The 27,275-nt window shown below is 42.5% G+C and overlaps 6 protein-coding genes and 1 long non-coding RNA gene across 7 annotated transcripts; 2 read left to right on the top strand and 5 right to left on the bottom strand.

Moving 5' to 3' along the window:
- Window positions 1-93: 93 nt before the first annotated feature.
- On the bottom strand, window positions 94-10,186 carry LOC6565887 (pneumococcal serine-rich repeat protein). Its single transcript, XM_043216177.1, has 7 exons — window positions 9,803-10,186; window positions 7,599-7,727; window positions 6,673-7,503; window positions 5,622-5,864; window positions 5,250-5,513; window positions 1,274-5,111; window positions 94-799 (listed from the first exon to the last, which is right to left on the bottom strand). The coding sequence occupies exons 3-7, from the start codon at window positions 7,498-7,500 to the stop codon at window positions 726-728; spliced, it is 5,247 nt and encodes a 1,748-aa protein (XP_043072112.1). The 5' UTR covers window positions 7,501-7,503; window positions 7,599-7,727; window positions 9,803-10,186; the 3' UTR covers window positions 94-725.
- On the bottom strand, window positions 7,545-10,612 carry LOC122322831 (probable basic-leucine zipper transcription factor E; the record flags this gene model as incomplete). The annotated part of the gene is made up of 3 exons (XM_043216051.1): window positions 7,545-7,727; window positions 9,803-10,131; window positions 10,198-10,612. Coding segments are annotated over 3 exons (927 nt in total), but the record flags the coding sequence as incomplete, so codon positions are not given.
- A 7-nt stretch (window positions 10,613-10,619) lies between these two features.
- Window positions 10,620-12,515, bottom strand: LOC116805621. Its single transcript, XR_004365294.1, has 3 exons — window positions 12,375-12,515; window positions 10,998-11,535; window positions 10,620-10,702 (listed from the first exon to the last, which is right to left on the bottom strand). It is a non-coding gene; the product is annotated as an uncharacterized LOC116805621 (long non-coding RNA).
- A 402-nt stretch (window positions 12,516-12,917) lies between these two features.
- Window positions 12,918-17,331, top strand: LOC6565888 (histone acetyltransferase Tip60). Its single transcript, XM_001992515.2, has 5 exons — window positions 12,918-13,053; window positions 13,183-13,309; window positions 14,841-16,266; window positions 16,348-16,560; window positions 16,742-17,331. Coding segments are annotated over exons 1-5 (1,821 nt in total). The 5' UTR covers window positions 12,918-12,999; the 3' UTR covers window positions 16,743-17,331.
- A 134-nt stretch (window positions 17,332-17,465) lies between these two features.
- On the bottom strand, window positions 17,466-18,301 carry LOC6565889 (augmin complex subunit dgt4). The gene has a single exon (XM_001992516.2). The coding sequence runs from the start codon at window positions 18,251-18,253 to the stop codon at window positions 17,681-17,683; it is 573 nt and encodes a 190-aa protein (XP_001992552.1). The 5' UTR covers window positions 18,254-18,301; the 3' UTR covers window positions 17,466-17,680.
- A 181-nt stretch (window positions 18,302-18,482) lies between these two features.
- LOC6565890 (tRNA (cytosine(34)-C(5))-methyltransferase) lies at window positions 18,483-21,093 on the top strand. The gene is made up of 3 exons (XM_001992517.2): window positions 18,483-18,646; window positions 18,757-20,557; window positions 20,623-21,093. The coding sequence occupies exons 1-3, from the start codon at window positions 18,587-18,589 to the stop codon at window positions 20,949-20,951; spliced, it is 2,190 nt and encodes a 729-aa protein (XP_001992553.1). The 5' UTR covers window positions 18,483-18,586; the 3' UTR covers window positions 20,952-21,093.
- A 1,244-nt stretch (window positions 21,094-22,337) lies between these two features.
- On the bottom strand, window positions 22,338-27,148 carry LOC6565891 (thymosin beta). Its single transcript, XM_001992518.2, has 4 exons — window positions 26,906-27,148; window positions 23,416-23,551; window positions 23,215-23,328; window positions 22,338-23,027 (listed from the first exon to the last, which is right to left on the bottom strand). The coding sequence occupies exons 2-4, from the start codon at window positions 23,549-23,551 to the stop codon at window positions 22,888-22,890; spliced, it is 390 nt and encodes a 129-aa protein (XP_001992554.1). The 5' UTR covers window positions 26,906-27,148; the 3' UTR covers window positions 22,338-22,887.
- Window positions 27,149-27,275: the final 127 nt, after the last annotated feature.

The raw sequence follows: 27,275 nt of genomic DNA on the forward strand, positions 1-27,275 counted from the left end.
TGCTCTATAAACCTAAATAAATACATTAAATAGAATTAATTCTTCTTCTTCATCTGGTTCTCTTTACGAGTTACTACTAGAAAAATAACAAAATCCAATCAAATATTATATTTGTTGTTGGTATCTTCTTAAGTTACAAGTGTTTTATGTATATTCGTATAAAGTATTCGAAACAAAAACTGAACCTAAACGCTTTTCCTGACTTGACATGATGTTGTCCTGTGGTTGTTATTGTTATGTATTGTTAATTTGTATATTGATATTCTGTGTGAGGCTTCCAATGGTGATCAATAGTTCAACAATAGTTGGATTACAATTAAACATTACATTAGCTTAAAAAGCGTATTGTTATAGCAAACATAGATATATATATATAATATAATACAATATAATATGCGTATATTATATTATATGTATATTTATATATGTGTAGGTGTAGGTGTAGGTGTAGTTGGTAGATGTTCTTGTGTACGTTGTGTGTATATATATATGTGTGTGTGTGCAAATGTGTATGTTTGTTGTCTTCTACAATGGATGTCACATATAATCAAGCAACTTAATATAAGCCTATGTTTTCATATGTTTTGCGTTTGCGTTTGCATTCTGTTTTCCCATTTTCATTTGCGTTTTTCCTTTAATTGTTGCGTTCCCAGTTCGAATTCAACAAACACAATCAGGACGAAAGGTGAAATGACATATCGAAGTGAAGTGCTGGACGCCGGCACTTAGGAATCCTCTGAACTGTCGTCCTGCTCGTTGTAGAAAAGCACGCTTTTGCTATTGAATACGTCATTCCAGGCTAATAATTAAATCAAAGAGGAGAGTGACATATAAGTAATTAATTCAATATTAGCACTGCTTACGTTCATAATCAACAATCAAAATTACTACGTAATCATAATATAAACATATAACTTAAAGATGGAATATTTTTTATTTCGTTAATGTGGTAATTTGATTAGGAAATTCCGCCTAAGATAAGATTAACCCTGGTGACACTTTTTAATATGTCAGCGCAGTCACCAAATCAGAATTCTAAGAAAACAAACTATAGAAATGGATTGAAAATAGTGCTAATACCGTCCGATATCTGGGTTAGCAAATAATAGGTAATCTTCTTCCGAATTTCAGCACGATTGCCTTCTAATTAAGAACGAACAGACAGATGGACATAGCTTTATGCTGATCGTGAATGGCTTTAAGCACTTACGACAATATAAAAATACTCTAAACAAGAGTATAATAATAAGAGATAATAACTCGCTGGACTTACAGTTGTTGATGTATTCGACGAGAACCTCTGTGTAGGAATTTATTTGTGGGGTGGGAGGTGTTGATATTGACGTGCCTGCCATCATCTCTGTGGCTGTTAAGGCAGCCGCTGTCGTTGCCACTAGGTCCGACTTGAGATCGGACATGAAGCTAAGCTCGCACAGCTGCTCCTGTTCGTCCAGGGCGACGGAAGCACCGCCACCGCCACAACCACCGCCAGCTCCATCTCCAGTTGCTGTCTTTTCTGGCTGATCCTGTGAATTGCTGCGTGTGCAGCTGCCGCTGCGCGACCCAGAGGCCGACTCGGAGACGGATACAGAAACGGAAACCGAAGCAGATGCAGATGCTGACGATGAACTGGCGGCGGCAGCAGCAGCGGCACGTGCGGCTGCAATGATGGCCGTCTCAATATCATTGCACGTCTCCAGCTGTTGCATGGGGACCATTGGCTGCTCATCGTGATTGCTGCTGCTGCTGCAGCTGCTACTGTTGCTATGGCTGTTGTTGCGACTCTTGCTGGTGCTGGCATTGGCCTTGCTTAGAAAATTGGACACATGTTCCTTGATGCTGGCAGCGGTTGCGATGGCGGCCGCAGCGCTTGCGGCAGCGGCTGCTGCGGCAGCTGCAGCGGCTGCCGATGCAGCTGCAGCAGCGCTGCTGGATATGTTAATGCCGCTATCGCTGGACTGATTGGCCAATTGTGAGCTGACGCCCATGTTGGCCAGGTTACTGTTGCTGTTGTCATTGTCATTGCTGCCACTGCTCAGCGCCGATGAGGACGCCGAGGTGGAGCACGAGGCCGAGCTGGATGCCGTTGACGATGTGGATGAATTATTAACGGCTGATGCTGCATTGGGCGACGACTGTGCCGCCTGCCCTGAGATCAGCAGCATATCCAAACAGGCCGAACTATTGACCACATCAGACGCAGCGTCTGAATCATTTAAGAGCAGCTGTTGCAGCTGCTGCTGTTGTTGTTGTTGCTGTTGCTGCTGCTGCACATCGGTTGCTGTTGCTGTTGTCGCAGTTGTTGGCGCTGTCTGTTGCTGTTTGTGCTGCGTTTGCAATGCCGCTGACTGCTCCTCCTCCTTTTGCTTATCCTTACTGATGGGAGACGACTGCTGCAGCTGCTGTTGTTCCTTATCGCTGCTGGCATCGTCAAACAGTTTCAGTTCGTCCTCATTGAAATCGCCAAATATGAACTCGTTGTTGAGCCTGCCCAGCGCCGAGTCGCGATCATCGTTGAGTATAATTACAGCCGGACGATTGCCGAGCGGCAACAAGGTGCTTGTGGTTTGCACCGATGCCGTTGAAGTGTTGTTCGGCTTTTTGGCGGTTTCCGTTTGGGTGGCTGCAGTCGCTTTGTTGCTAAAGATAACCGGCGGCGACAGCGGCGGCGGTGACGATTGCGACGATTGATCCTCCTGACTAGGCTTTTGGCTGGAAGATTTATCTTGCTTTTTGATGTTGCTAATGCTATTGCTGCTGCTGGGCGATAGCTCCTTTGGCTTGCTGCTGCTGCTGCTGATGTTGCTGCTAGTATTGCTGCTGCTCTTGGCCTTGGCTGAGATAGTTGCTGCTGATGTTGATGTTGCTGCTGCTTCCAAGCTAGACTTGTCGGGCAACTGCTGCTGATGCTGCTTGGCAGCTGCCGCAAAATTGTAGCCCGTGGACATGTGGGCTGGCAGCGACACATAGTTCACGCTGTGCCGTTTGACTGTCTTCTCCAGCGCTGGATATTGTAAGTCCAGATTGCTGCTATTGAAACTATAACTGCTCGCATCATGCTCCACACTTTTTGACTTTTGCAGTGCAGGCGCCGACGCCGACGCTGAAACGGACATTGCAGCAGACGATGGTCCGCTTAAGCTGCAATTGCCACTGCTGCCAGCTGCTGTTGTTGTCGGTGTTGTTGTTGCTGCGCCTGCTGCTGCTGCTGCTGCTGACAAAGCTGATGGCTCATTGTGTGTATCCGTTTCCCAGTTGCTGCTGCAGTTGTTGTTGCCCAGACTCTGCGAGTAACGAATTAAAGCGGCAGCAGTAGTTGCCGCTGTTGTGGACAAATTAGAGACGGCGCTGGGCAGCTCGGGAAAATCGGGTCGGGCCAGCTTAGACTTGGCCTTGGGCAACTGTTGCTGCTGTTGTGGCGGCTGTCCTTGAGCTTGCGGCTCGCCAGATTCGTGACCGACGTCCTCACCGGCTTTGGCCAGCTCCTCTCGCTTGTTCCGCGCTATGTCTGCATACGAAATGGGCGCTGGTGAATTGTTATTGTTGTTGTTGCTGCTGCTGCTGCTGCTGTTGCTGATGTTATTCTTGTTGTGCTTGTTTTGAACGACAACGCGCTTGTTGTTATTACTCTTCTTTTTGCCAGTTTGGATGGGCAGCGAGTGCACCGAATCGAGATCACTGGAATCGGATTTCTCCGATGGAGGCATTGAGGATGTGGACTTGCGACGCGAATTATCTTGTGAGGCAGTTGCAGCAGCTGTTGTTGCGGCAGCAGCCGAAGCTATTGTCTGATGCTGTTGATGTTGCGGCTGCTGATGTTGCTGCATTTGTTGATGCTGTTGCTGTTGTTGTTGCTGCTGCTGCTGTTGCTGCTGCTTGTTGATATAGTAATTGTTGCCGCTATTGTTGTAGTAATCGATGGTGCCGCGCAAGCGTTGCGACATCATGTTTGATGATGCGGACTTAGTTATCTGTTGCATGCGCTGCAAGTTGCCACCAGTTGCGGCTGCCGCAGCAACCGCTGCATCATCCATGGTGACGGCGCGTTGTTTCTTTGGTTTCTTCTTCTTGGTCACCACATGAAACTCGGCCGTCTCGCTGAGCACCGTATTGAGCGCCTCCAGTTCGGACATGCGCGCCAGCGTTGGCAACGATGCCAGCGTTGACGACAACTGTTGATACTGCTGATCCTGTTCGTCTAACGGCGGCGTTGGTGGTGATGGCGCCACAACAGATTCCGTCCATTTGCTGGTAGCGGCTGCAGCATCATTGAGTGTCGGTTCACCCAAATACTGTAGCTCCTCGGTGCCCCAGGAGCGACGTTCGCCCTTACGCGAGGGCTGATGGTGTTGCGAGTGTGACTGTTGGTGGTGCGATTGTGGCTGCTGCTGCTCCTTGTTGCAGTTCTTGTTAATGTCGGCAACGGAGGCGGAATTGTGCTTGCCACCACCACCAGCGGCACCCTTCTTGTTGCGCATCATTTCGGTGGTGGCCGCTTGTCGCTTGAGCTCATCCACCTCCATTTTGGCACAGCTGCGCAGCTCCTCGAGAGAATTGCATTTCTTGAGCTTGTTCTGCTTCTTGCGCTCCTTTTTCTTTTGCTGCTGCTGCAGCCCGGTGGCGCCATCGTTCTCTATATACTTGACCAGTTGCTCAACGGGATCCTTGCCACGATAGCCGGCAACCGATTCAACATCCACAGTGGTCGTATTACGCTCCTGCTGTGACTTCTTCTTCAATTTGAGCTTGGTTGCTGGCTGCGATATGGAAACACCGGCGCCACCAAAACCAGGCGCCTGTTGCATTTGACTGTTGAATGAAGCAGCAACGGCAGCGGCAGCCATCGCTGTTGTTGTTGTATTCGGACCAGTGGTGAGCAATGTGGAAACGCTATTCGAGCGTTGTTGTTGCTGCAACTGTTGGTGTTGCTGTTGTTGTTGCTGCTGTTGCTGATTTTGTTGCTGTTGTTGTGGCAACTGTTGCTGCGATCCGCCCATTGAGCTAGCAATGAGCGTGTTAAATTGATTTGAGGAGCCACTGGCACTGCTATTGCCGCTGCTGTTGCCACTGCCGCCATCGCTTAACGCGTTCCCATTCTCATCAAACTGGCGCTGCAAGCAGAATATAAAAATCAATTACACAAAAAGAAAACACAAACCAGAGTTGCTTGATAAATTAAGGAATGGGCTGTGTGCTCGAGAGATCTATTGAGTTCTATACTACCGATGCTCAGTTTGTAGCACACTTACCGATGTGGTCTTGGTGCCGTGTGAGCTGGCAATAGCTGCTGCTGCGGCTGCCGACGTCATGCGCCCAATCTTTGCCGGGCGTAAATCTAAGCCGGCATCGTTGGCCGACGACGAGGTGGACGGGTTAGACATGCCGCTAACACCGTAGACGGATGAGCAGGCCGCATAGCTGTCATTGAGTGACACATAGCCAACCTCAGGTCTGCGCTTCTCATCCTCCAATGCAACAGAATATCCAGCTGCATTGCCCAGCGCTGCTCCGTAAATGTTGTGGTGTTGATATTGTTGCAAGTGCTGTTGCTGATTATGTTGTTGCAGCAGCTGGTGCTGCTGCTGTTGTTGTTGCTGTTGTTGGAGCTGTTGTTGTTGCTGCTGATGCTGTTGCTGCTGTTGATTCTTAGCAGACAGCTCGAGCACAGAAAAGTGAAGGGGATCATCGATTAGGAACTCTTTGACTGCGCCCGCATCCTTGTTGTCGGTTGGCTGCTGTTGTTGCTTCTGCATCTGCTGGGTGAGAATATCAAGCAGCTTCTCGCATTTCAGGGTTACGGATTGGTTTGATGACGACAGCTTCCGATTCTTGCGGGCCTCACGCAGCAATTCAAGCTGCATCTTCTTTAAAAGGGATTGAAGAAGAGTCGGGATTAGTTCTCTTTGTACAATATATATCTAAATCAACATCAACTTCGCCTCTCTCCCACACAAACCAAATTCGAAATGCGACTCTTCACATTGCTTTCATCCACCACGACTGTTGCAAACGATTAACGAGTAACGAATAGCGAATAGCGAGTGATAAATGTCGAGGTGAATAACAGCTAAAATGGAAGTGCGTCTACTCTGTATGCTAACACCCAAACACACAATTGTTGTGCTTCTTTTTCTTTTACATAAATAGGCAGGAAATGAATTTCACTTGTAAACAAACTCTTGATCTACGGGAATAAACCTGTCAAAACCGGCGTCGAAATTAATTTTGATCGATCTTAGCGATATGCACGCAAATATCGATAATGTTAATACGTGTACTTATATTCCATTATTGAAGCTCTGACTATGAACCCGACGTGTTCACACAACGCATACACATATACTCTATGGGATTTATCTACCTGTTTCACACATTTACTCATATTTTTAACACACACATATATATTTCTATCTAGAGAAGAGAGATTGGCATAATCATACTGAGTATGAGTATTAAACGATAAGATTAGGAGTTTGATTGATTAATATGCTTGTTGAACCTGAACTTGATTCAGTTTAATTACATTTAAACTGAGTTTGCTAAATTGTTTTGTTAGACGAAGAAAAGGGAGATGTATGCGAGCTGGGGAACCTTTTACGCTCTCTAATTCACCATATCGCAATTGGTTTCATCCAAAAAGATATACCATTTGGCAAGCGCAATAACCCTTACCTCCGACGGATGATCAATTTGATATTGTTTAACGACAGGCAAACCGTCGCCAGATACATTATCAGGTGAATAGCCCCCAGCAGCATCCTGCTCATCCAAATCGAACTGCATGTCAAGGACTCCTCCACCTCCACCACCAGTTGCTGCACCTGCTGTTGCTTCCGTTTCATTCAGCTGACTGGGCTGACTGCAACGATAGCTCTTGCTGCTGGTGCTGCCGCTGCTTGCCGTTGCGGCAGCAGCATTTGTGTTCATAACAATCTCCTCGCCCAATGCGAGTTTCAACTTGGCCTCCATGCTGGCCGCCTCGAAGTAAACGTTGCCTGGCAAGCTGCCGCCTTCGCGCTGTCGCGCCGATACAGATGTTGAGCTGTTGCTATTGCTGTTGCTGTTCTTGTTTTTCTTGCCGGCGAGTGTGGCGTTTTGGTTGTTACTACTGCTGTGCTGCTGCCGTCGATTGGTACGCGCGTTGCCGCCACCACCACCACCGCCTAGCTGATAATCACAGTTGAAACGTTGGGCTGCCGCCGCTACTGCTGCAGACGTTGTTGCCAGCTCGCTGCGCTGCGTGGCCTCGACCAGATCCTGAAGGGAGCCGCCCTGCTTGTGACGATTCGTCGTCGTTCGATTATAGCTACTGCTACTATTGTAATTGTTGCTATAATTGTTGCTATTGTGCGCTCCGAAATTGCTGCCGCTGCCAACGCTGCTGCCAACGCAGCCGTGATAGCCGCCGGACGTTGATGATGATGCGGACGTGTTGCGTACTAGATTGGAATGAAGTGCACGATGAGAGTTCGCCTCGTCGTACTCAGCCTTTTTGAGCATTTGCTATTGGGGGCCAAGCAAACAAAAAACAACATTAAATGCTATTAGTTATGGGTGGGGGTCGGGATGGGTGTAACGAAATCATGTGTTGTACTTACCAGAAAACGCTCACTTTTGTTTTTGCGATCGCCGGGATTGCGATACCAATAGGCCTCCTCGAGTAGTTTCTTCAATGATGCGTCATCGAGATCATTAATTTCGCTATCCTCCCAAGCATCGTACTTTGTCTGCAAATTGTTCGTGTTTTTAACTTTGGTGATTGTTGTTGTTTTTATTTTTTATCGTTTGTTCATGTGTTCATTCAATTCAATTCCTGTTAAGCACTGAGCAGCGTGTTCGCATCTAACCTCAAAACACTTAACAATGAGAGAATAGGTGTTTTTTTGGGGGAAAGGAAGTGAGGCAAAGAGGGCTGGTTGCAAGCTGAACTTAAGAAACTTCAGGTTTAGTTGCTTCCGCGTCTTGCCGCTGCGCTTTCACTATTTATTCTGCCATATGCAATGCAGTTGTCTCCAGTTTTTATAAAGTTTCAATTTATGTAGACATATACATATATATATATATATATGTACATTTATACGTATGTATATGTATCTAAGAATTTATGTATGTATTTATGTATGTACAGCTCAAATCACATAAACACAATTAAGCGATGATAAATAAATATTAAATAAATTGAAACAATTTTGTGCGTGTGGTTTGGTTTACAGTTTTGTGTGGCGTCGGTGGTGGCGGCGCCACAAAACCAAACGTTTCACGATAAGCTCAAAAAATTGCAGTTGAAGCCAATTCCGAAAAAAACATAAAACTAAACTCTTTATCAGTGCGAATACAAATAATTATTTATACTTTATATATAAATATGTGTATATTAAAAGAAAACGAAATTTTATAGATAATTTGAAAATACACGTTCGGCCTGCCGATCTTCACTTCTATTAAACCAGCCACAAATACAAATACAATGTACTGGAAGTTAACGGCATTTTTCCAATAAAAGATAGTGTGTGAGAGTGAAAGAAAAATTTTGAGCTAACATTGCTTGCGGTTTTCGTCTCTACGAGTGCTTGCTTGCTTACTCTGTTGCTGCACTTGTTGTTGTTGTTAGTTAGGCGTAAGTAACGGCTTTAATTAACAGTTTTGCAGCACATTCTTGCAGACGACGTTATCTAGCACTGCAAAACAAAACAACTTCACTTCCAACAGAACAGCAGCAACAATTAAATTTAAATCAAATAAGTGCGAGACTTTAAATTAATCGAGTTTGTAAAGTTTATGATTGATCGATTGATTGATGTGTGCACGTATGTATTTATATACATATGTTTGTGAAAACTATCAACAAAAACAATGATGTCCAAATGATCTTTAGCAAATTGTATACACATACATGACGTATGCTCACACAATTATGTTTGTGTGTGTGTTGTCGATATTTATAGAATGTTTGTGCGATTTTATTGGATATGTAATTTATAAAAAAAAAAAACAATTTTTAAACTGAGATATGACGTGCGACCTCAACCACGAAATATGAGTGTGTGTGTGTGTATACATATGTGCGTGAATGTGTGTATGTGCGTGTATGCGTATGTGTGTGTGTACAATTGTTGCAAATAAACGCTGGGAACGGTCAGAATAACCGCAAGAAATAGACAAAAACACATGCAGTCATGAAAAAAACAATTTTGTTTTGTAGAAAGTTATCAAAATAAACACAATAACCAAAGCAGAACGAAAAAAAAAAACATGGAACTGAAAAACAGTGAAGTGGTCAATTAAAATATTAAATAATAGTGTTCAAATTGTACTCGTAATTTCTCTAACTTTAACCACCAAGAATATATTTCGAAACAACATTCGGTGGAAAACTAAATTGTTGCTTGAGAATTTAGTCTAGATTTCCAAAATATCTATCAACCGAACTCAACTTATTATTATTATTATTTTACTAATGAAAAAAACGTATACAATTTGTTCTTTTCTCCTTTTTTTTCGAGCTACTGAGAAATACGAGTAATGAAGCTAATGATGTGGGGTCGAGTGTTTATTTGCGAATGCGAAATCCGTTTTAATTAGCGAATGTTTACTGTATATTGGAATATTATTTTTTGTAGCACTTTGTCACAGATGGACTGTTGCATTGTTGCTCTGTTGCATTTGTTTGCATCTCTTTCTCTCATCATCCTCTCTCACACTATTTGTATATTAGATGAGGTGAGTTGTGGGATGGGGGTGTGGATGGGTGGGTGGTGTGGTAGTAGTGTGTTGGTGTATTTTTGTTATATGGATAACTCACCTTTTTATTTTTCTGACGCTGGCCCACATTTTGGTCATCTTGGGTTTTGCCTTTGGCGGTGGCGCCACGTCGCTGCTGGAGCGTTGTCGTTGTCGCCGCAAACACCTCGGTCGGCGCTGCCGCCGCCGTTGACGCCGCCGCCTGGCCACCATCCACCGACGATTCGCTTATCTGTGGCGTCAATGTCAATATGTGATGCAGTGCAACAGCAGCTGGCGAGCTATTCGATTTCTGGCTCGAGCCCGGGCTCTGGGTCTGGTTCTGGCGCTCATCAGTTGCAGGGGTAGCATGATTCTGGCTAGAATCGTTAGCGACTGCAGCTATATCCGCTGATGTTTCGCAGTTGTTGTTGTTGCCACTGTGGTTGTTATTGGTGTTGTTATTATTATTATTATTATTGTTGTTGTTGGTCAGTTGTGTGTTGGTGTTGGTGCCACTGGTGTCGTTGGCCGGACGCTGCTCCAGCTTCACATTGTGCGACATTAAGGTGACTAGATGCTCCTGGAAATAGGGCGTCGGTGTCGTCTTAGTCGATGTGGTTGTTGAGGTGCTCTCACTCAACGTGCCAGCGGCAATCGATACGATGGGCGTATCGGGAATTATCGCTTGAATTTTTGTTACCAATGTGGCAATATTGCTATTGCTGACGGAGTCCTTGTCCTTGTCGTTGTTGTCTACGCTGGCGTTGCCGGTACCGGTGACGCCGCCGGCAGCGCCTGTTGATATGGCCTTGATGAGTTGCTGCTGTTGCTGCTGCTGTAATTGTTGTTGTTCTTGTTGGTGTAGGTGCGCAGCTGCTGCTGACGATGTGGTTGTGGTTGATATTTTTTCTGTTGTTGCTGTTGATGTTGTGGATGCTGATGATGATATTGATGAAACACCAATTTGTTCATTGTTCATCTTTTGTGGCATAGAACAAACAACGAAATGCCATTAAAAATTATCGCGCCTGCACAATTTGGCTGCTTTGAAACTTGGGAAAACGACACAAACATAAAAATAAATAAAAAAAAAAGAAAAAACAATATAGAACCTGGTAAAATACAGAATTTTAAGTTTTTTTGAGCTGCGTAATACCAATTTTCTCTGTACATTCACCTTCACACGGTTACTGGGATATTAATACAGATACGGACATAACTTCAGAGAAGACATTAAAACGTGCATTTGGAAGTGTTGCTCACAAGTTACTTACCAATCCGGGTGCCGAAAATGAACTGCGCGCTACGGATCCGTATATCCTAGAGAGAAAATCAGCTGTCAAGGCCGCCGCCGCCGACGTCGCGCGCGATTTAACGCCGCCGGGCACCGTTAGTTTATTCAAGGTTCGATGTTCGTTCCCTTCTGTTGCTCCTCATGCGTTGTGCTTATTCTTCTCACTTGAAGCGTTGCCCAATTGCAGCAATTTTATGTTGTTTTTTGTGTGGTGTAATATTTTTGTTGTTGTTCTTCTTCTTGTTGTTGCTTTTTTCACGCACAATCACTGAATTGTTTGTTTCTTACTTCTTGGCGCATGCAAATTGTTTGTTTGATAGTCGTCGCACACTTAATGCTGCTGTGCACGTTGTTGTTCAATATTATCCGTTTTTTATTTTATTTTTGTTTGAAGTTGTCGACTTTTTGCCTCGATTGCAGTTCTCAATCCATCAAAATTGAAGACAAATCAGTGGAACTGTTTTAAAGCGACAAGAGCCTTGTCACTACAAACACTCACATCGGTCGAGATTCCGAGTCTATAATTTCCAAATTGAAAAGCGATGAAAAAATAAATGGTAAAACAACAATTAAATACGAGTTGTCAAAAAAACAAAAAAAAAAAACAACAAATAATATCTCAGTTTCCTTGCGAAAGCCGAGCAGCAGTGTTGATTTTAGAGATGTGCGATGTGAACAAGCGTCCATCGCTAACTGCAAAATCGAAATTTACATACTCTCATATCTAGTTGCCAATGTTATTTTTGGCACAGACACACACACACAGACACGCACACAGGCACCACACGCACACAATCACACAGTGAGCGCTGCACTGTTTAATGCTTGATTATGCGTTTTATTCTTTGATATGCTGCTATCACAAAACAACGTCACACAATACAAAATGTTTGGAGTGGTGGGTACGGGAGAGGGGTTGGGGGAGGGAAGCAATTGCCAACAGCTAACCGCCGCTTGGAAGTATGGAAGCTGGTTGTGCACACGCGTTGGCAGCCCTGGTCGACTGGCTGGCTGTTGTCAGTGGCAACACTAGCGCAAACACGTCATTTTGCCACACACTTTTTGTTGTAGCAAATTTACAAATACGTTCTATTAGCATGGAATGCGCACTCATATGCACACACACATGCGAACACAAATACATGAATACGCACACATAGATGTATGCGCATATACACACAGATATGTGTATGTTTATGTATGTACTAACAGTGCTTACTTTGCACTTTTATTTTGTTGTTAATCGCATTGCGATTTGTTTTTTTTTATACATACGCAATGCACACATACAGATACACTCACACGCACTTGCTTATGCACCTTCTACTACACACATATGAATGTACATTTTTCTGACCTTCTCTTACACACGGTGAGGAAAATAGACATTTTGCGTTGCACGGTTTTGTTAGTTCACACACAGGCAGAATTATGAACGTAGTCAATGCAACATATGTCAATTATTTAAATGCACAAGTTTGGTATTTGTGTGTTAATTGCACATGAAACGTAAAATTCTGAAAAGAACGAACACTTTAGAGCGCAGTTGTTTTGCTTTACAACACTTTTGCATGTATTTTGCAGCACTATCGGCGATAATGAACTAATCGAATACTCGTGTGAGTTTTTATCGAAATACAACTTTAGTTCCGTATGCGTTAACATTATGTAAACTTTGCTGCTAGCATTGCATGTCTTCTTCGTACATTGGACATTGCTTACCTAACTTTTATATTTTCATGAATATTTATTAAGCTGATCGCAATTGAATTGATCTCTATTTAATTTAATTTTTTGTTTGATTCAATAATTTAGCTACACCGATACATTTAAAAAATGATCTTAACAGAGTATGTTAGCTAAGACAGCCGAGCTATCGATAGCTTATCAAATTCAATGCTGTAAATGCGACAAGCCAGCTATGTGATGTTGAGCGAATCAGTGTAATTTAAAGCTTATAAAATTTGTTTTAGATTAACAAAATGAAGCCCAAATACGAATTCGACGACGATGTTGCATCAATCTGTGAATCGACGGTAAATATGAACGATGAACTTGCATGTGTAAAAGACGCAAATACAAAATTTAATTAATAATCTCTAACAATTGCCGGCACTTTTTTTTTCTTATATTTATTTCATATAATTGTCTAATTGTTTCAACAGGCTGCCTTAACCGAGGGCTGCCGTCTGTCGGTGCGCATGCACAAAACTGATGACTGGCCGCTGGCAGAGATCGTCAGCATCAAGGAGTTGGAGGGTCGGCGTCAGTTCTACGTGCACTATGTGGACTGTAAGTAAAAAATTACTGCAATATTTGACTCTGGTCCGCAAAAGGGGATTGTTAAACTCATTGATGTTATTGTAGAGACCCCATTTTGTAGAATGATTTATGATTTATGAATTTCGCAACCAACGATCAAAATAATCATATAATTTATTATTTGGTTAAGCGAGTGATGGCTTGTAACCGATGCAATTTGGTATCATTTCATCGACAATCAAAATATAGCGAAATCATCGACTAGTTTAGCAAGATATTTTGTAAATTGTTAGCACTTCATGAAAATGAATTAAATTCTTTTAGCCTACAAATCAGTGTCCAGATTTACCACTTCGAAAAGTTGCTGCATCGTTGCGATTATTCAATTTGTAATTGTTATTTCAATTGACTTCACTTCAGCAAAACATTGATAGTTTCAATAGCTCTATCATTCTCAATTACAAATTTAAAATCAATCAAAGCACTAAAATCACTCTTTTGTTTGTATTTATTTAATTAAATTCGTTGGATATATTTATTTTTTTCAAAAACAAAAAACATCCGAGTAGAGGATTAACACAACTTCGCGGAAGCAATGCAATGCAACAATGATTGTTGTGTCATGTGTGGTTTGCTGGTTTGCTGTACACACACGCTCCAGAACACACTTGTCTGTCTAGCAGCGTTGCCATGTTGTTTATATTGCAGCTCCTTTTGGTGACGCAGGTCACACACTGATGACGCTCTCGGTCACCTGAACTTCGCCACACATCGCACTCTGCAGATAACAAGCTGCAACTTCGGTCGCATGGCCTTCAAACGTGACAACGCGCGCAAGCAGCGAATTTCAGTTAGGCAGTTTCTCGTTTAGCCAGCCAGCTCATCCCCCACAAACATATTTCAGCGAACTTATGTAGGTCCTTACGTAGATTGAATTATTGAAGTGACATTTTCAGTAGCTCGTTATGCTCTGACCGGTTACACATTTTATTCTTTTGGGACGAGGCGGCATTTTAAATGCAAATTTGGCGACTCTTCTTCGTTAGTTGCTGGCAATCAACCATTTATGGTATTGCAACAAAAAAAAAAAAGGATTAGCATCCATATTGAAGCCTTTAATGAGATCATCTTGTAAGCAGCAAATAAGCTTTTATATTATTTTGAAATGATCACTTTATTTTGATCGATTCAAAATGCTCAGATAACTTAAGTTTTTAATAGTTTACTCAATGAACTCTTAATAAACTAGCTCAGTTTTAAATATTTCGATTATTTTCGCCAGCAAAGAGCCCAGAACAGGACCCAAATAAATAAAATAGGTAAACTTAAAAAAAGAACAGGATTTGTGGAAATATGTTGAGAAGTCAAATGATCCGAGACATTGAAAGGTAACATAAAAGAGGGGCTATGATGGGACCATCATTGATTGTATGCAAGTTCAGCACTTAAATAAAACTCAAAGATTTCCACTCTACAATTCTACCAATTTAATAGGAGCCTTCTCAAGACATAGAAGAGAAATGTTGTCAATTACAATTGAGTTGTGGTTTGCCTTTTGCAGTTAACAAGCGCTTGGACGAGTGGGTCAACGAGGAGGACTTGGATACGCGCAAAGTGCAATTTCCGCGTCGCGATGGCCCACAAACTGGTACCAGTACCGGGGTGACGACGCCCAAGCGTCATCATTCGCTTGCTGGGAGCGTTTCACGGCCAACATCGCCGCAATCGCTGTCGGGTCATCATGGCGGCAGCTCCAGCGTGGGCAGCGCCGTCGGCGGTGGAGCATCAGGTGGCGGTGGCGCTATGGGTGGTGGCAGCGGTGGCGGTGCAGAGCTGGTGAATGGCAACAATGTGCTAGCGGCGGCGTTGCAAAAGCGAAACAATCGTCGTCGTAAGGTGCACACTGGATCGCAGCACCTACAAGCGCTGCAGCAGCAACAGCAACCGTCGCAGCAACAGCAGTTGCAGTTGCATCAACAACAACAACAGCAACAACAGTTGCAGCAACAGCAGCAGATGCAGTCGCATCCACAACAACACTTGCAGCAACTAGCAACGTCACAGCAGCAGCAGCAGCAACAGCAGCAGCAACAGCAGCAGCAGCAACAGCAGCAGCAGCAGCAGCTGTTGCAACAACAGGTGCCGTCGCATCAGACGCCAATGCAAATCAACTCGGATGTTAGCATGACAACATCAGGCGTAGGAGTTGGAGGAGCCGGTGGAATGGGAACAGGAGCTGGAGCTGTTGTTTCAGCAATTGAGGATGGCTCACAGGATGGGAAAATGGCGACACCGCGTCAATCGGGCAGCATGGTCACACATCAGGATGATGTCGTTACACGCATGAAGAATGTGGAAATGATTGAGCTGGGCAGACATCGCATTAAGCCGTGGTATTTCTCGCCATATCCGCAGGAGCTGTGCCAGGAGCCCTGCATCTACATATGCGAATTCTGTCTGAAGTATTGCAAGAGTCGCACTTGCCTCGAGCGTCACCTGACCAAGTGCCATTTGCACCATCCACCCGGCAATGAGATCTATCGCAAAAATACCAATTCCTTTTTCGAGATCGATGGCCGCAAGAATAAGGTTTACGCACAAAATCTGTGTCTGCTTGCGAAACTCTTTTTGGATCACAAAACGCTGTACTATGATACGGATCCGTTTCTATTTTATATTATGACTGAATTCGATTCACGCGGCTTTCACATTGTCGGCTACTTTTCGAAGGAGAAGGAGAGCACCGAGGATTACAATGTCGCCTGTATATTGACAATGCCGCCATATCAGCGCAAGGGATATGGCAAGCTGCTCATCGAGTTCAGCTACGAGCTGTCCAAATTTGAGGGCAAAACGGGCTCACCGGAGAAGCCACTCTCGGATTTGGGGCTGCTCTCTTATCGTTCCTACTGGGCCCAGACCATACTCGAGATTTTGATCAGCCAGAATCCCAGCACGGATGGCGAGAAGCCCACCATAACCATCAAGTACTGTATAATTGCAACATTTACTATATAACTGTGGAAATATAACTATATAAAATGACTGCTATCTCTTTGTGATTTTAGCGACATTTGCGAGTGCACCTCGATTAAGAAGGAGGATGTCATCTCTACGCTGCAGAATCTCAATCTGATCAACTACTACAAGGGTCAATATATTGTCTGCATTAGTCGCGACACCATCGAGCAGCATCAGCGTGCGATGGTTAAGCGCAAGATACGCATCGACTCCAAGTGCCTGCACTGGACACCCAAAGACTGGTCGAAGCGCTCCAAGTGGTAATGCCCGAACTGAATTATGTTCTGTTCTATTCTGTTCTGTTCCCTATTTTCTGCTCTGTTCTGTTGCATTATGTTGTGGTGCTCTCTCTCTCTCTCTCTGGCACTCACAACTATAGCTGAGAACTGATCAGAGAATCGAATCGTATCGTATCTAATCTGTGCCATTTCTCTTTCTTAGAATTCGCTATGCTGCCGCCTGACACGCAAATTAATAACAACAATGAATTAACAAACCTCCAAACTGAAAGTACAATAAATGATTGCTTGCAGCGCTTGCATCATCAGCATCGACATCATTATTTTATAATATTTACTTAATATTATTTATTTCACTGTAGTCGCTTGAAATGAGAAGTTCTCCAATTCTATTATTTTAATTTTTTTTTTTTAAGAATTTGGAATTCCTACTTTGCAAGGATATGTTTTTTATTTTATTTTTATTGCATTTAATTATTTGAACAAATTTTGAAATGGATTTCGAAGTCCTGTTGAAAAGTATTTAATTTCATTTTTTATTTTGTTTTTGTGTTTTATATGAGGACTCGCAGATTCAAAAGCTAAACTCGGATTGAACATTTTGAATTCTGGAGCCTTTTAAAAACTTTAATAATAAAACCATAGATTTAGTATTAATTTTCAAGCGACTACATCTTACATATTATAATCATATTATTTTTAAAAAATATCAAGAAGTTGTGATCACTTATGTTCCTTTTTATTTTTAATTACTAATAAAGAAGTTACCTAATTTAAGGTATTATAAAAAAAGAGTTGTTATTACTATCTTCGCTAAAGCGAAAGCGGTTTTTGACGAAAATATCGAATTACAATTTTTTACGGAAATTGCCAAGTTCTGAGAGTGTAAAAATCAGGTCTTTTAGTTTTAGTATTTTTTTATTTTCAAACATCTTACAATTCATTGTTTATACTTAAGTGTTATTAGAATGAGCCGTTGTATTTCTAGTCATTTAAGTATTCGACATAATAAACTAAGCCAACAGTTATTATTCAATTCAATGCCAAAGGGCAGTTTCATGTTTTGAGCGAGTATTAAAACTAATAATTATAATTATTACAATTTAGACCCAAAGTGGGATATTGTGAGTGTGTGTGAGCTTTAACTGCTTGGGAGGTCATTAGTCTCCTGTGGCGACTGCTGCTGCATCGTCGGTGGCTGCAGATCGATTGTGAGCTGGTTAATGGCCGCTAGAGTGGTCTTCTGGAAATCATTCTCCGCCTTGTCGAGCATTGTGCGCAAGGAGTTTAACGTCTCGCGATTGTTAGCATAGCTGAGCTGCTGTTTGGTGAGCTTGGTGCGAGGTCGCTGCTCCTTCTCCAACTGCAGCTTGAACTCATCGAGGGTGTGTTCGTCCAGATCAATTGGACGTTTATCACTGGATATCTTTTCGCAGATTTTGGACAGCTGGTCGGATACGTTTGTAACATACTTGACATCGATAAGCTTTTTTTGTTCCTCCATTGCCGAACACAACTTGACTTGCGTGACCAAGTTGACGAGACGCTCGAATTCGTGCTTATATTCCAGCTTGGCCTCAATATAATTGCGGACATGCTCTTCCACTTGGCGATACACATTCTTCTTTTCTTCAACGAAGCGCTTAACCGCTTCTAGATGCAGCAAGTACTGTATATCATCCTGGAATTGTACATCATCCTTAGATTCGGTCATCTTTCTTGTAATAATACGATTTGTAAGAATCAGGCAATCAAATTTGTATATTTTTTCTTCTTTCTTTATTTCGATTTAAATGAAGTACGCAATGACCGATTGCTATCGATGAGTACGCATCGGTTTCAACAGTGCTGCACGGGGTAACTGAAATGATGAAACGATAGCCAATACTATCGATATTTTATAGCTCGATAACGCTTAAGCGCTGCCAGACGTCAGCTAAGACACGTGTTGCCGGCTATTGCAATAAACACAGCGAACGCCGTTTCCGAATTACTTGACTCACGTTTTATTATAAAAGATCAGCAAATCAAAACAATAATTTGGACAATGGCCCGTGGAAAGAAACAGAACCCGTTTGCAGCAAGAAAACGACAAAAGCGTGCAAATGTAAATGGCAAATACTGCAAACTTGCCCTATATAAATGGGGCTAATTTATTGCGAGAGAGTTCAATTTTCACAAATATATATTGTTTTTTCCTTTGGTCTTTGATTTTAGGGGGCACCGGAACGTCCAGATCGACGCGCCGAGCCGTATAAGGAGATCGAACGGGATAATGCGTTCTTCATCAAATACTATCATCTGCAAAAGATCTGCGACACGGAGGAGGAGTGGACACAGTTCCTGGCCAAAATACGTGACAATCTGCCGACGACATTTCGTGTGACGGGCTTCAAAGATGAGGCGAAAGCTCTGCTGAATATAATCAAGACACAGCTATTTGAGGAATATGTGCGTGCCGTTGCCGAACTAAACGAATTGCCCACCGAGCAGGTGGAGCGTCCATTGTGCCTGCCCTGGTATCCCAATGGCATGGCCTATCAGCTCCATTTGACGCGCAAGGATATACGCCGATCTGAACCGCTCTTTCGGCTGCACAACTTTTTAATTGTGGAGACAACGGCGGGCAGCATTAGCCGGCAGGAGGCGGTCTCCATGATACCGCCACTGGTGCTCAATGTCCAGCCGACGGATAAGGTACTGGACATGTGTGCGGCGCCTGGCTCAAAGACGGCACAGCTAATCGAGGCGCTGCATGCATCGCCGGATCAGCATAAAATTCCGCCGGGCTTTGTGCTGGCCAACGATGTGGACAACAATCGCTGCTATATGCTGGTGCATCAGGCCAAGCGCCTCAATTCGCCATGCCTGCTGGTGACCAACCATGACAGCAGCGTCTTTCCCAATCTGGTCCAAACGGTGGATGGCAGCAAGTCCATATTGAAATTTGATAAAATCCTGTGCGATGTACCTTGCTCCGGGGATGGAACGTTACGCAAGAATCCGGACATTTGGCTGAAATGGAATCTGGGACAGGCATACAATCTGCATGGCGTCCAGTATCGCATTGTGCGTCGTGGCGCCGAAATGTTGGCGGTGGGCGGTCGTTTAGTTTACTCCACCTGCTCGCTGAATCCCATTGAGAACGAGGCGGTGCTGCAGCGCATCATTAAGGATGCGGATGGCGCCTTGCAGCTCGTCGACGCCTCACATCTGGTGCCGGGCCTGAAATACAAACCGGGCATGACAGACTGGAAGCTGGCCACCAAAGAGGTGGACTCCGTCTACACTAGTTTTGAGGAGGTGCCCGAGAATCTACATACGATAATACGACCGTCAATGTTCCCATTGCCGCCGGCGGAGATCTCAGGCATTGGCTTGGACAAGTGTATGCGTGTCCTGCCGCATTTGCAGGATAGCGGTGGGTTCTTTGTCGCTGTGCTTGAGAAACGACGTGCCTTAAATTTCGAGAAGAACGATCTGCAGGATTTGGAGGAGCCGCAGAAGATGGAGACAGAGGCGGAGACAAAGGATGACGAGGAGAAATCGACGCCATGGGGACCGCAACGCAAGCGACGTCGTCTCCATGGCTACAAGGAGGATCCGTATGTCTTCTTCACGGAAGATGATGCCGACTACGAGTCCATCAAGCGGTTCTATCAACTAAATGATATGCTCAACAAACGCTGCCTCCTCACACGCTGCCAAACGGAGCGCAAAAAGAACATCTATTATTGCTCGGAACCCATACGGGATCTGGTGCTGCACAACGAGAAGACGATCAAAATCATCAATACGGGCGTGAAGACATTTGTGCGCTGCGAGAATCGACACACAGAGCATCCGTATCGGCTGGCCCAGGAGGGATTGCAAACATCGAATGCATTCATCGGCGACAGTCGTCGCATTCAGGTGGAACGCGATGATCTCGTCCTGCTGCTTAACTGCACAGACCCAACGAAGCCGCCATCGACGCTCGAACTGCAAACGGAGACACAGCAGCGCTGCAAGGAACTGGGTAAGCATTAGTCAAAAAGTTCACACTTTATGCCATTCTATTCATCGCATTCCCCTCTTGCGCAGGCATCGGCAGCTGCATTCTCAAGTATGTGGATGAGGCATTTACGCTATTCATTGTCGGCTGGCGGGGCACATCCAGTCTGCGGGCCTATGTCGATCGCGATGAGACCGTGCACATTCTCCGACTGCTCGGCGCCGATCTTACCAAGTTTGAGGTCAACAAATATGAGAAGGCCAAGGAGGCAGCTGCAGCTGCAGCAGCGGCGGCAGCGACGACGGCAGCAGTAACAGCTGCAACATTAACGCCAGAGGAGGAAACTACTGTTAAGGACGAACTTACTGTGAATCTTACTGGGACCGAGCGCTCAGTTTTAGAAGACGAAAACATCTAATTGGATGTGGATGGTCGAGTGCAGCATTTTAGCATTTAGTCTATATACAAATATTGATATTTATAAATATCAAAGACGAAACTGTTGATTATTCCCCTTCTAATTTTACGAATAATAAATTTTGTATTTTCCTTGTTCAAAACATTTCTCAATTAATACTGTAGGCCAATCGATAGTTTGAATTAATCACCTTTTTCAGCTGCTATAACAAAATATGCCAATACTTAAAAAAGCTGCAAAGTTTTGAAAATTTGACAATTTTACATTCATTACTATCGCTGTGAAGAAATCAGTAGTTTTAACCCAATGTTCTATCGATGATTTGGTAAATTCGGAACTATTCGCTGCAGAGCTGATTTCAATAATCGATTACCGTGATATTTGCTTATCGAAAAACTATAAATCCTCCGTTATTTTTCAAAAATTAAGTAACGTGCAACTTGTGTGCAAAGTGATTGATTAATTGCTTTAATAATAACGATTGATTTGTATATGAGTGTCTCGAATATGTGAATAGCATATTCAGTATTCAGAGTATAAATAAGTAACTCATAAAATAGAGTGTGATTATGGAGGATCGTCGGCCAAGTCAATTTGCATGATTACTAGCGCAACACTGGCATTTCACACATTTCAACAAGAGAGCAATTTCTTATGATGCCGCACATAGATCTCTCATTTTCGGAGTACTGCACTCTTCTTTTCGCTGTCCATTATTTGTGAAGAAATTCAAAGTTCTCAATTTGAAATAATTTTCATCTTTTCAACGTCAACGTTGTCAAACTGCTCTTCTTAATAACTTGTTTTAAAAGCTCCGCTTATCTTAACGTAACAGAACGTAACGTAAAACAAAAACACTAAATCGTTACGTATAAAATTAGTTGATCACCTTTAGTTCCTAAATCATACAACAGTGGCGCCTACTGCGTAACTAGTTAATAAAAACAGAGGAATTTTATCGAAAAATCGAGAAGTTCAAATAAAGTTTTGTTATAAAATGTTACATTAATGGTTTTATTATTTAGTTTTTTTCCCAGTATAAATATATCATATGTAAAGTATATAAAAAAAAGTTGTTTAAAAAATTACACATATTCTTTTTTTCTTTCGTTTTTTCATTTTATATATAAATGGTATCTCGCGTTTGCATTTGTCGCAGTTATGCATAGTAAATTTCAATTTTTATTTTCTCGTATTTTAAAACGTCTTTTGCGTTGTTTTTTTTTTGTCTTTTTTTTTTGTGTTTGTGTTTGTCTTTTAAAAAGTACATAGAAGATAAAGTAGTATAAAAATGTAAATATTTTAGCGCTTGTGTTGTGTCTGTTGTGTGTATTGCATGTCTTTCATTATAGATTGCGAGAGAATTTATTATATGCGATGTTTAAATAGTAGGAATAAGCTTTAATTCGCTGATTTATTGCAGATGCATTTGACAAGACTTGGAAATCAACTTGGCAATTTTAATAATACGACAAAAACAGCAACAGCACCAACAGCAACAACAACAATAAGACCAACTACAAAATGCAGTCACGATTCCACAAACTAACTAAATAAAACGCGAATGACGCATGCGCAACATTTTGTTGCCGATGTGGCATTGATTGACTTTTTTGTAGAATTGCTTGCGATTGTTGGCTGGTTATTTTGTTGTTGTTGCTGTTGTTGTTGTATGGATGGAGATGAAGTGTCGTTGTTTCCAATATTACATGTTGCTTACAAAAACAAAAGAGAAACAAAAGAAAACCAAAAACAAAAAAAAAATTAAAAATACATTTTTTTCTAAAAAAACTAAAAAAAATAATAAAAGAAATCGAACTTTAAAACTGAGTGAGAATGAGAAGAGTTGTAGTTAGTAAATGCTGCTTGAATGCTAGCTGGATGCCAAATTTGCTGTTGCGGTTGCAGTTGCAATTGCTGCTGTTTTTATTATTATTTAGGCCTTCTTCTCGGCCTCGATGACCTCCTTGGTTGGCAGCACGTTCTTCTCAGTAGTTTCAGTGTGCTTCAATTTTTTCGCATCAAAGTTCTCGATGCCGGCAATGAATTGATTCTTCTCCTTCTCCTGTTCAATTGCTGTCGAGACAAACACAAAAATACAGAAGATCAAGCCGAGAGAGAAAGAGAGGGAGAGAGAGAAATAGTTGGTTTAAATTGTTTGATATTAGTTGGAATTGCCATAAATGGCCACAGCTGGTTTTTCGAGGCACATGTTCGATTCGATATCGACTTGAGAGGCGTGTGCCTAGTTCTCTGTACGCACCTTCCTTATTGGGCAATGGATTCTTCTCATTGGTCTCCGTATGCTTCAAATTGGTCTGATCGAATGCGGTGATGCCCTCGAAAATAGACTGTTGAGTCTTCTCAGCGGCCACATCTGAACGAACACAGCAGCCAACATGCAACATGCAATAACAAATTATGTTAGTGAGTTTATTCAATAGTTATCGCACAAAACTCTTACCCTCAGCGGTGGGCAAAATGATCTTCTCTTGGGTGCTGGCATTCTTCAGTTTCTCCGTATTGAAGCCCTCCAATTGGCTTTTCAGGTTCTCGGCCACCTTGGGCAAATCCTTGAGTGCTGGTGCTGGGGCTGCCATCTGCGCATAAAAATAAAAATAAATAAGTAAAATGTGGTTAAATAATTAACTAAATAATTAAATAACTATATAAAAGAAAATGAGTAAATATAAATAAACAAATATACAGAGGTATTTGGCAATAACACTAACTTTTGTCGTCAATTTGAGGCCATTTAATTTCAAAAAATACTGTGGATTTGTTTTAAGTCAGCTGCAGCTTAATAGTTCAACAGAAATTTGAATAATTATCAATAAACAAGCAATCAAACATTTCCTCTTTTGATCAAATTTACAACTACCCCCCCATTTGCCTTTTGCGACAAAAATATTAGTCAATATTTCAAAATTCAATTTCGGTGAACAAAAGAAAGAAAAGCAACTGGAAAAAGAATAAGCCCGGATATCGATAACGCAACAATGAACAAAGACTGTGCGGTAAGTTTGTCGAGCCCTCGATAAAGAGGAAATGAGCATCGATAACGATGATTAAGCACGTATGCACTCACACACAAACATATTTGATTTTGTGTTGAGAAAACGTTTGCTTTTGCGTTGTTTACCGTTGGGTTTATTATGCGATTTCTCATGGCGATTCCCCCGAAAGGCGCGACTTATTGAATAAGATAGAAGAAATGCATCCATAAACACAAACACAACACATACTCATTCAAATTTGTCACACAAGCAGCAGCTAATGAGTCATGCACAGCAAGGACGCATACTCACACACACATATGTATATATATATATATATACACACAAAAATATACATGCGTGTGTGTGCGCTGACTATCAAAGTACCAGCAGAAATATGAGAGCGAGTGAGTAAGTGAGTGTGTGTGAGAGAGAGAGGGAGAGAATATGACTGACTGCGAGTGAGAAGTTCAGCGAACCTTCCGCAGTAGCAGCAGCAGAAGAGCAGCAGCAACAGCAGCAGATTAAATTCCAATTGGACAAGCTAAGCGACTTGAGGCGAGTGTACCGTTATCAGTGGTGTGCCTTGTTTTGTTAGTCGTCGCACACAACAATAAACTGCATTTTATCACGTTTATTTTTAGTTGCAAATCACCCAAAATGTGCTTGCTAACTTAACTTGTCCATTGTTCGTGCGCGTTGTATAGCCAGCTAATCAAAAAAGAAAAAAAGTTTCCATTGGTTTACTTTAGTTTTTAAGAAATAGATCGATCGCAGTCGTGTCGCTTGAATTCTATTTCTCCCCTATTACTAATTTTGTTTGGTTTGCCTCGAATACCCACTATCCAAGATACAAAGAAAGTACTTCATTAATATCGATAAGTGCATCGATGCATGTGTGTGTGTTTGTATGCATGTGTGTGTGTGTGTGTTTGTATGCATGTGTGTATGTCTAAAAATTGCAAAACAAGCGTTACAAGGGCGGCTACCGCTCCAAAAAATATACATAAACGTTCAAAATGAAAAATAAAAACAACAAAAATTAAATCTACGCTTAACAGTCGTCTGTATTTTATTGACCATATTTGGGTATTAAGGCGCGCCGATCTTGCTGATAGTTTGATGATTGACTTGACTACTAGCGGCGGCCGTTTAGCGCCTTAGTCATTTTTCCAGTAACTCCTTTTTCAAGCAAAAAAAAAAATGCAAACAAAGGCGAACATTGCAGCAAAGCAATACACGCATATACACACACATATATACATATACACATGCATATTCATGTATGTATACGTACTTATACGGCGAATTGGTGCTGTTCGTTTTGGTTTGTGTGTGTGGTTGGGGGGGGGGGGGGGGGTGCTGCGGCGGCGTTTCAGTTTGCATGTTGTTGCCTTGTTTGCCATGAATCAACTTCCAACTTCGAGCGAATTATGGCCGAGCGATGAATCATAAATTCGCCGTTGCCGCTTCAGCCCACACTTGAAACGCCCTCTCTCTTTCACTCTTTTCTTTCACTTTGAGCGCTCTTTCCAAAACTCCGCTTGCCTTTTTTTATGGCTTGTCTTTTGTTTTGTTAATTTTGTGACTTGTTTCTTTTTGTCGGGGTTTTATGCTGATTGGAGTGTGTGAGCGGTGACGGGGGGTGAGGGTATGGATGGGGGTTCATTTGGCCGGCGCCAGCAAACCGCAAATGTGCCGTTAGGCTAATTTTGACATTTGAAAAAATGTCGTTGCCAGCTAAAGCAAAAAGCCGCTCAAGTCTTAAAAAAAAAAAAAACGCCTACGACGTCAACGTCGACGGGCGCTGATGCGTGGCTCGGGTGGAGATGGAGGCGGGGATGGGACCGAAGGGCAAGTGAAAGCGCACTGTACAAAAGAAGGAAGACAAATGACAGACACGTCCGTTTTACACCCTCGCCAAAGCAGCAGCAGCAGACATTGGCTCCTGTTATGCATATACATGCACATATACACACACAAGCACACATGCTCAGTGCACGTCTGGCAGTTGGTACATAAATTTTAATATGTGCGCCCCGCGACACAAAGTGAATTTTAAATATGCGCAGTTTAGTCATCCTCAAAAAAAAAAAAAAACACACACACACATACATGAATGACAAATACATACTGTTGTTTTGAAATACATTTTTACATTCGCAGCAAGCCGTCGGCGGCGATAATTTAAATGCCAATTGGATATTATCGATAACAATCGTTGGCAGTGTCGTCTGGGACACGCCCTCATCTAAAAAGCATTTTTGCGACAAGCACACACATACATACATTAAATGCAGCTGGAATGCACAGCTGCACGCATACACTCGCATATGCATATGTATGTTTGTGTTTGTATGTATATTTGTGTATGTGAGCACGCGCAAGCACACATTGTGGGGAGGATATGTAACAGCGTCAAATGCCCCGCCCAAGCACACACACAGCACACTTAGAAACAGCAGACGCAAAAAAAAAAACGAAAAAAGCCGGCCGGCAAAGCTCTAAAAAAAAAAAAACTGTAAAGAGAAGAAAGCCAGCTTAAAGCCATCGACAGCTGCTCAAAAGAGCGAAAAATAACTAACGGGTTGGTGGCTGAAGCCGTCTCCGTCACAATAAATAATTTATAACAAATGGTAAGTGACGAATCTGCCATTTGCAATGAATGAGAAGCGCAGCCACAAGAAACACCAACAAGATCAGCAGCAGCAACAACAGCGGCGCAAACAAAAACCAGTTGGCGTTGACTTTTGCAGCAACGCGCTTTACATTTTTTTTTTTGCTTTTCGTTTTTATATTTGCAGACTTTTTTTTGTTTGCCCCCTTCTTTCTTTCTGCAAGACGGAAAAAATACGAAACGTAGCAATGAATTGAAATTGAAAAAAAAAAAAAAAATGAATTGCCGGCGCAAAAACTTGAACATTGAAAGAAAAAAAAAAAAGAAAAGATTAAACTCACCTTAAATCTGTGGTTGGTTTTTTCTTTTAACTCTTGACAAGTTGGGTTTTGTTGGCAAAAGAATTGCGCACTTTACAAAAAATAAATGCGGGTGGGTGAGTTAACTGATTGGGTGGAAGTATATATGTATATATCTATGATATATACAAAAAGTCAGTACTTGGCAAATTTAACACTCGCTACTATATAACTGCTATATCGCGAAAGCTTACAAGCAAACAGAACGACACACAAATTAATACTGCGCGATAACTGTTGAAATCCAAAAGATGAAGGCGTACGAATGACGTTCGAGCGGTTTGAACGAACGCAGCATTTGCTGCTGTGTATCGATAGACGTTATCGAATGCGTTTTCATTGCCCTGCGGCT

The sequence above is a fragment of the Drosophila grimshawi genome, unplaced genomic scaffold (assembly GCF_018153295.1).
Source record: "Drosophila grimshawi isolate 15287-2541.00 unplaced genomic scaffold, ASM1815329v1 contig_848, whole genome shotgun sequence".
Classification (NCBI taxonomy): domain Eukaryota; kingdom Metazoa; phylum Arthropoda; class Insecta; order Diptera; family Drosophilidae; genus Drosophila; species Drosophila grimshawi.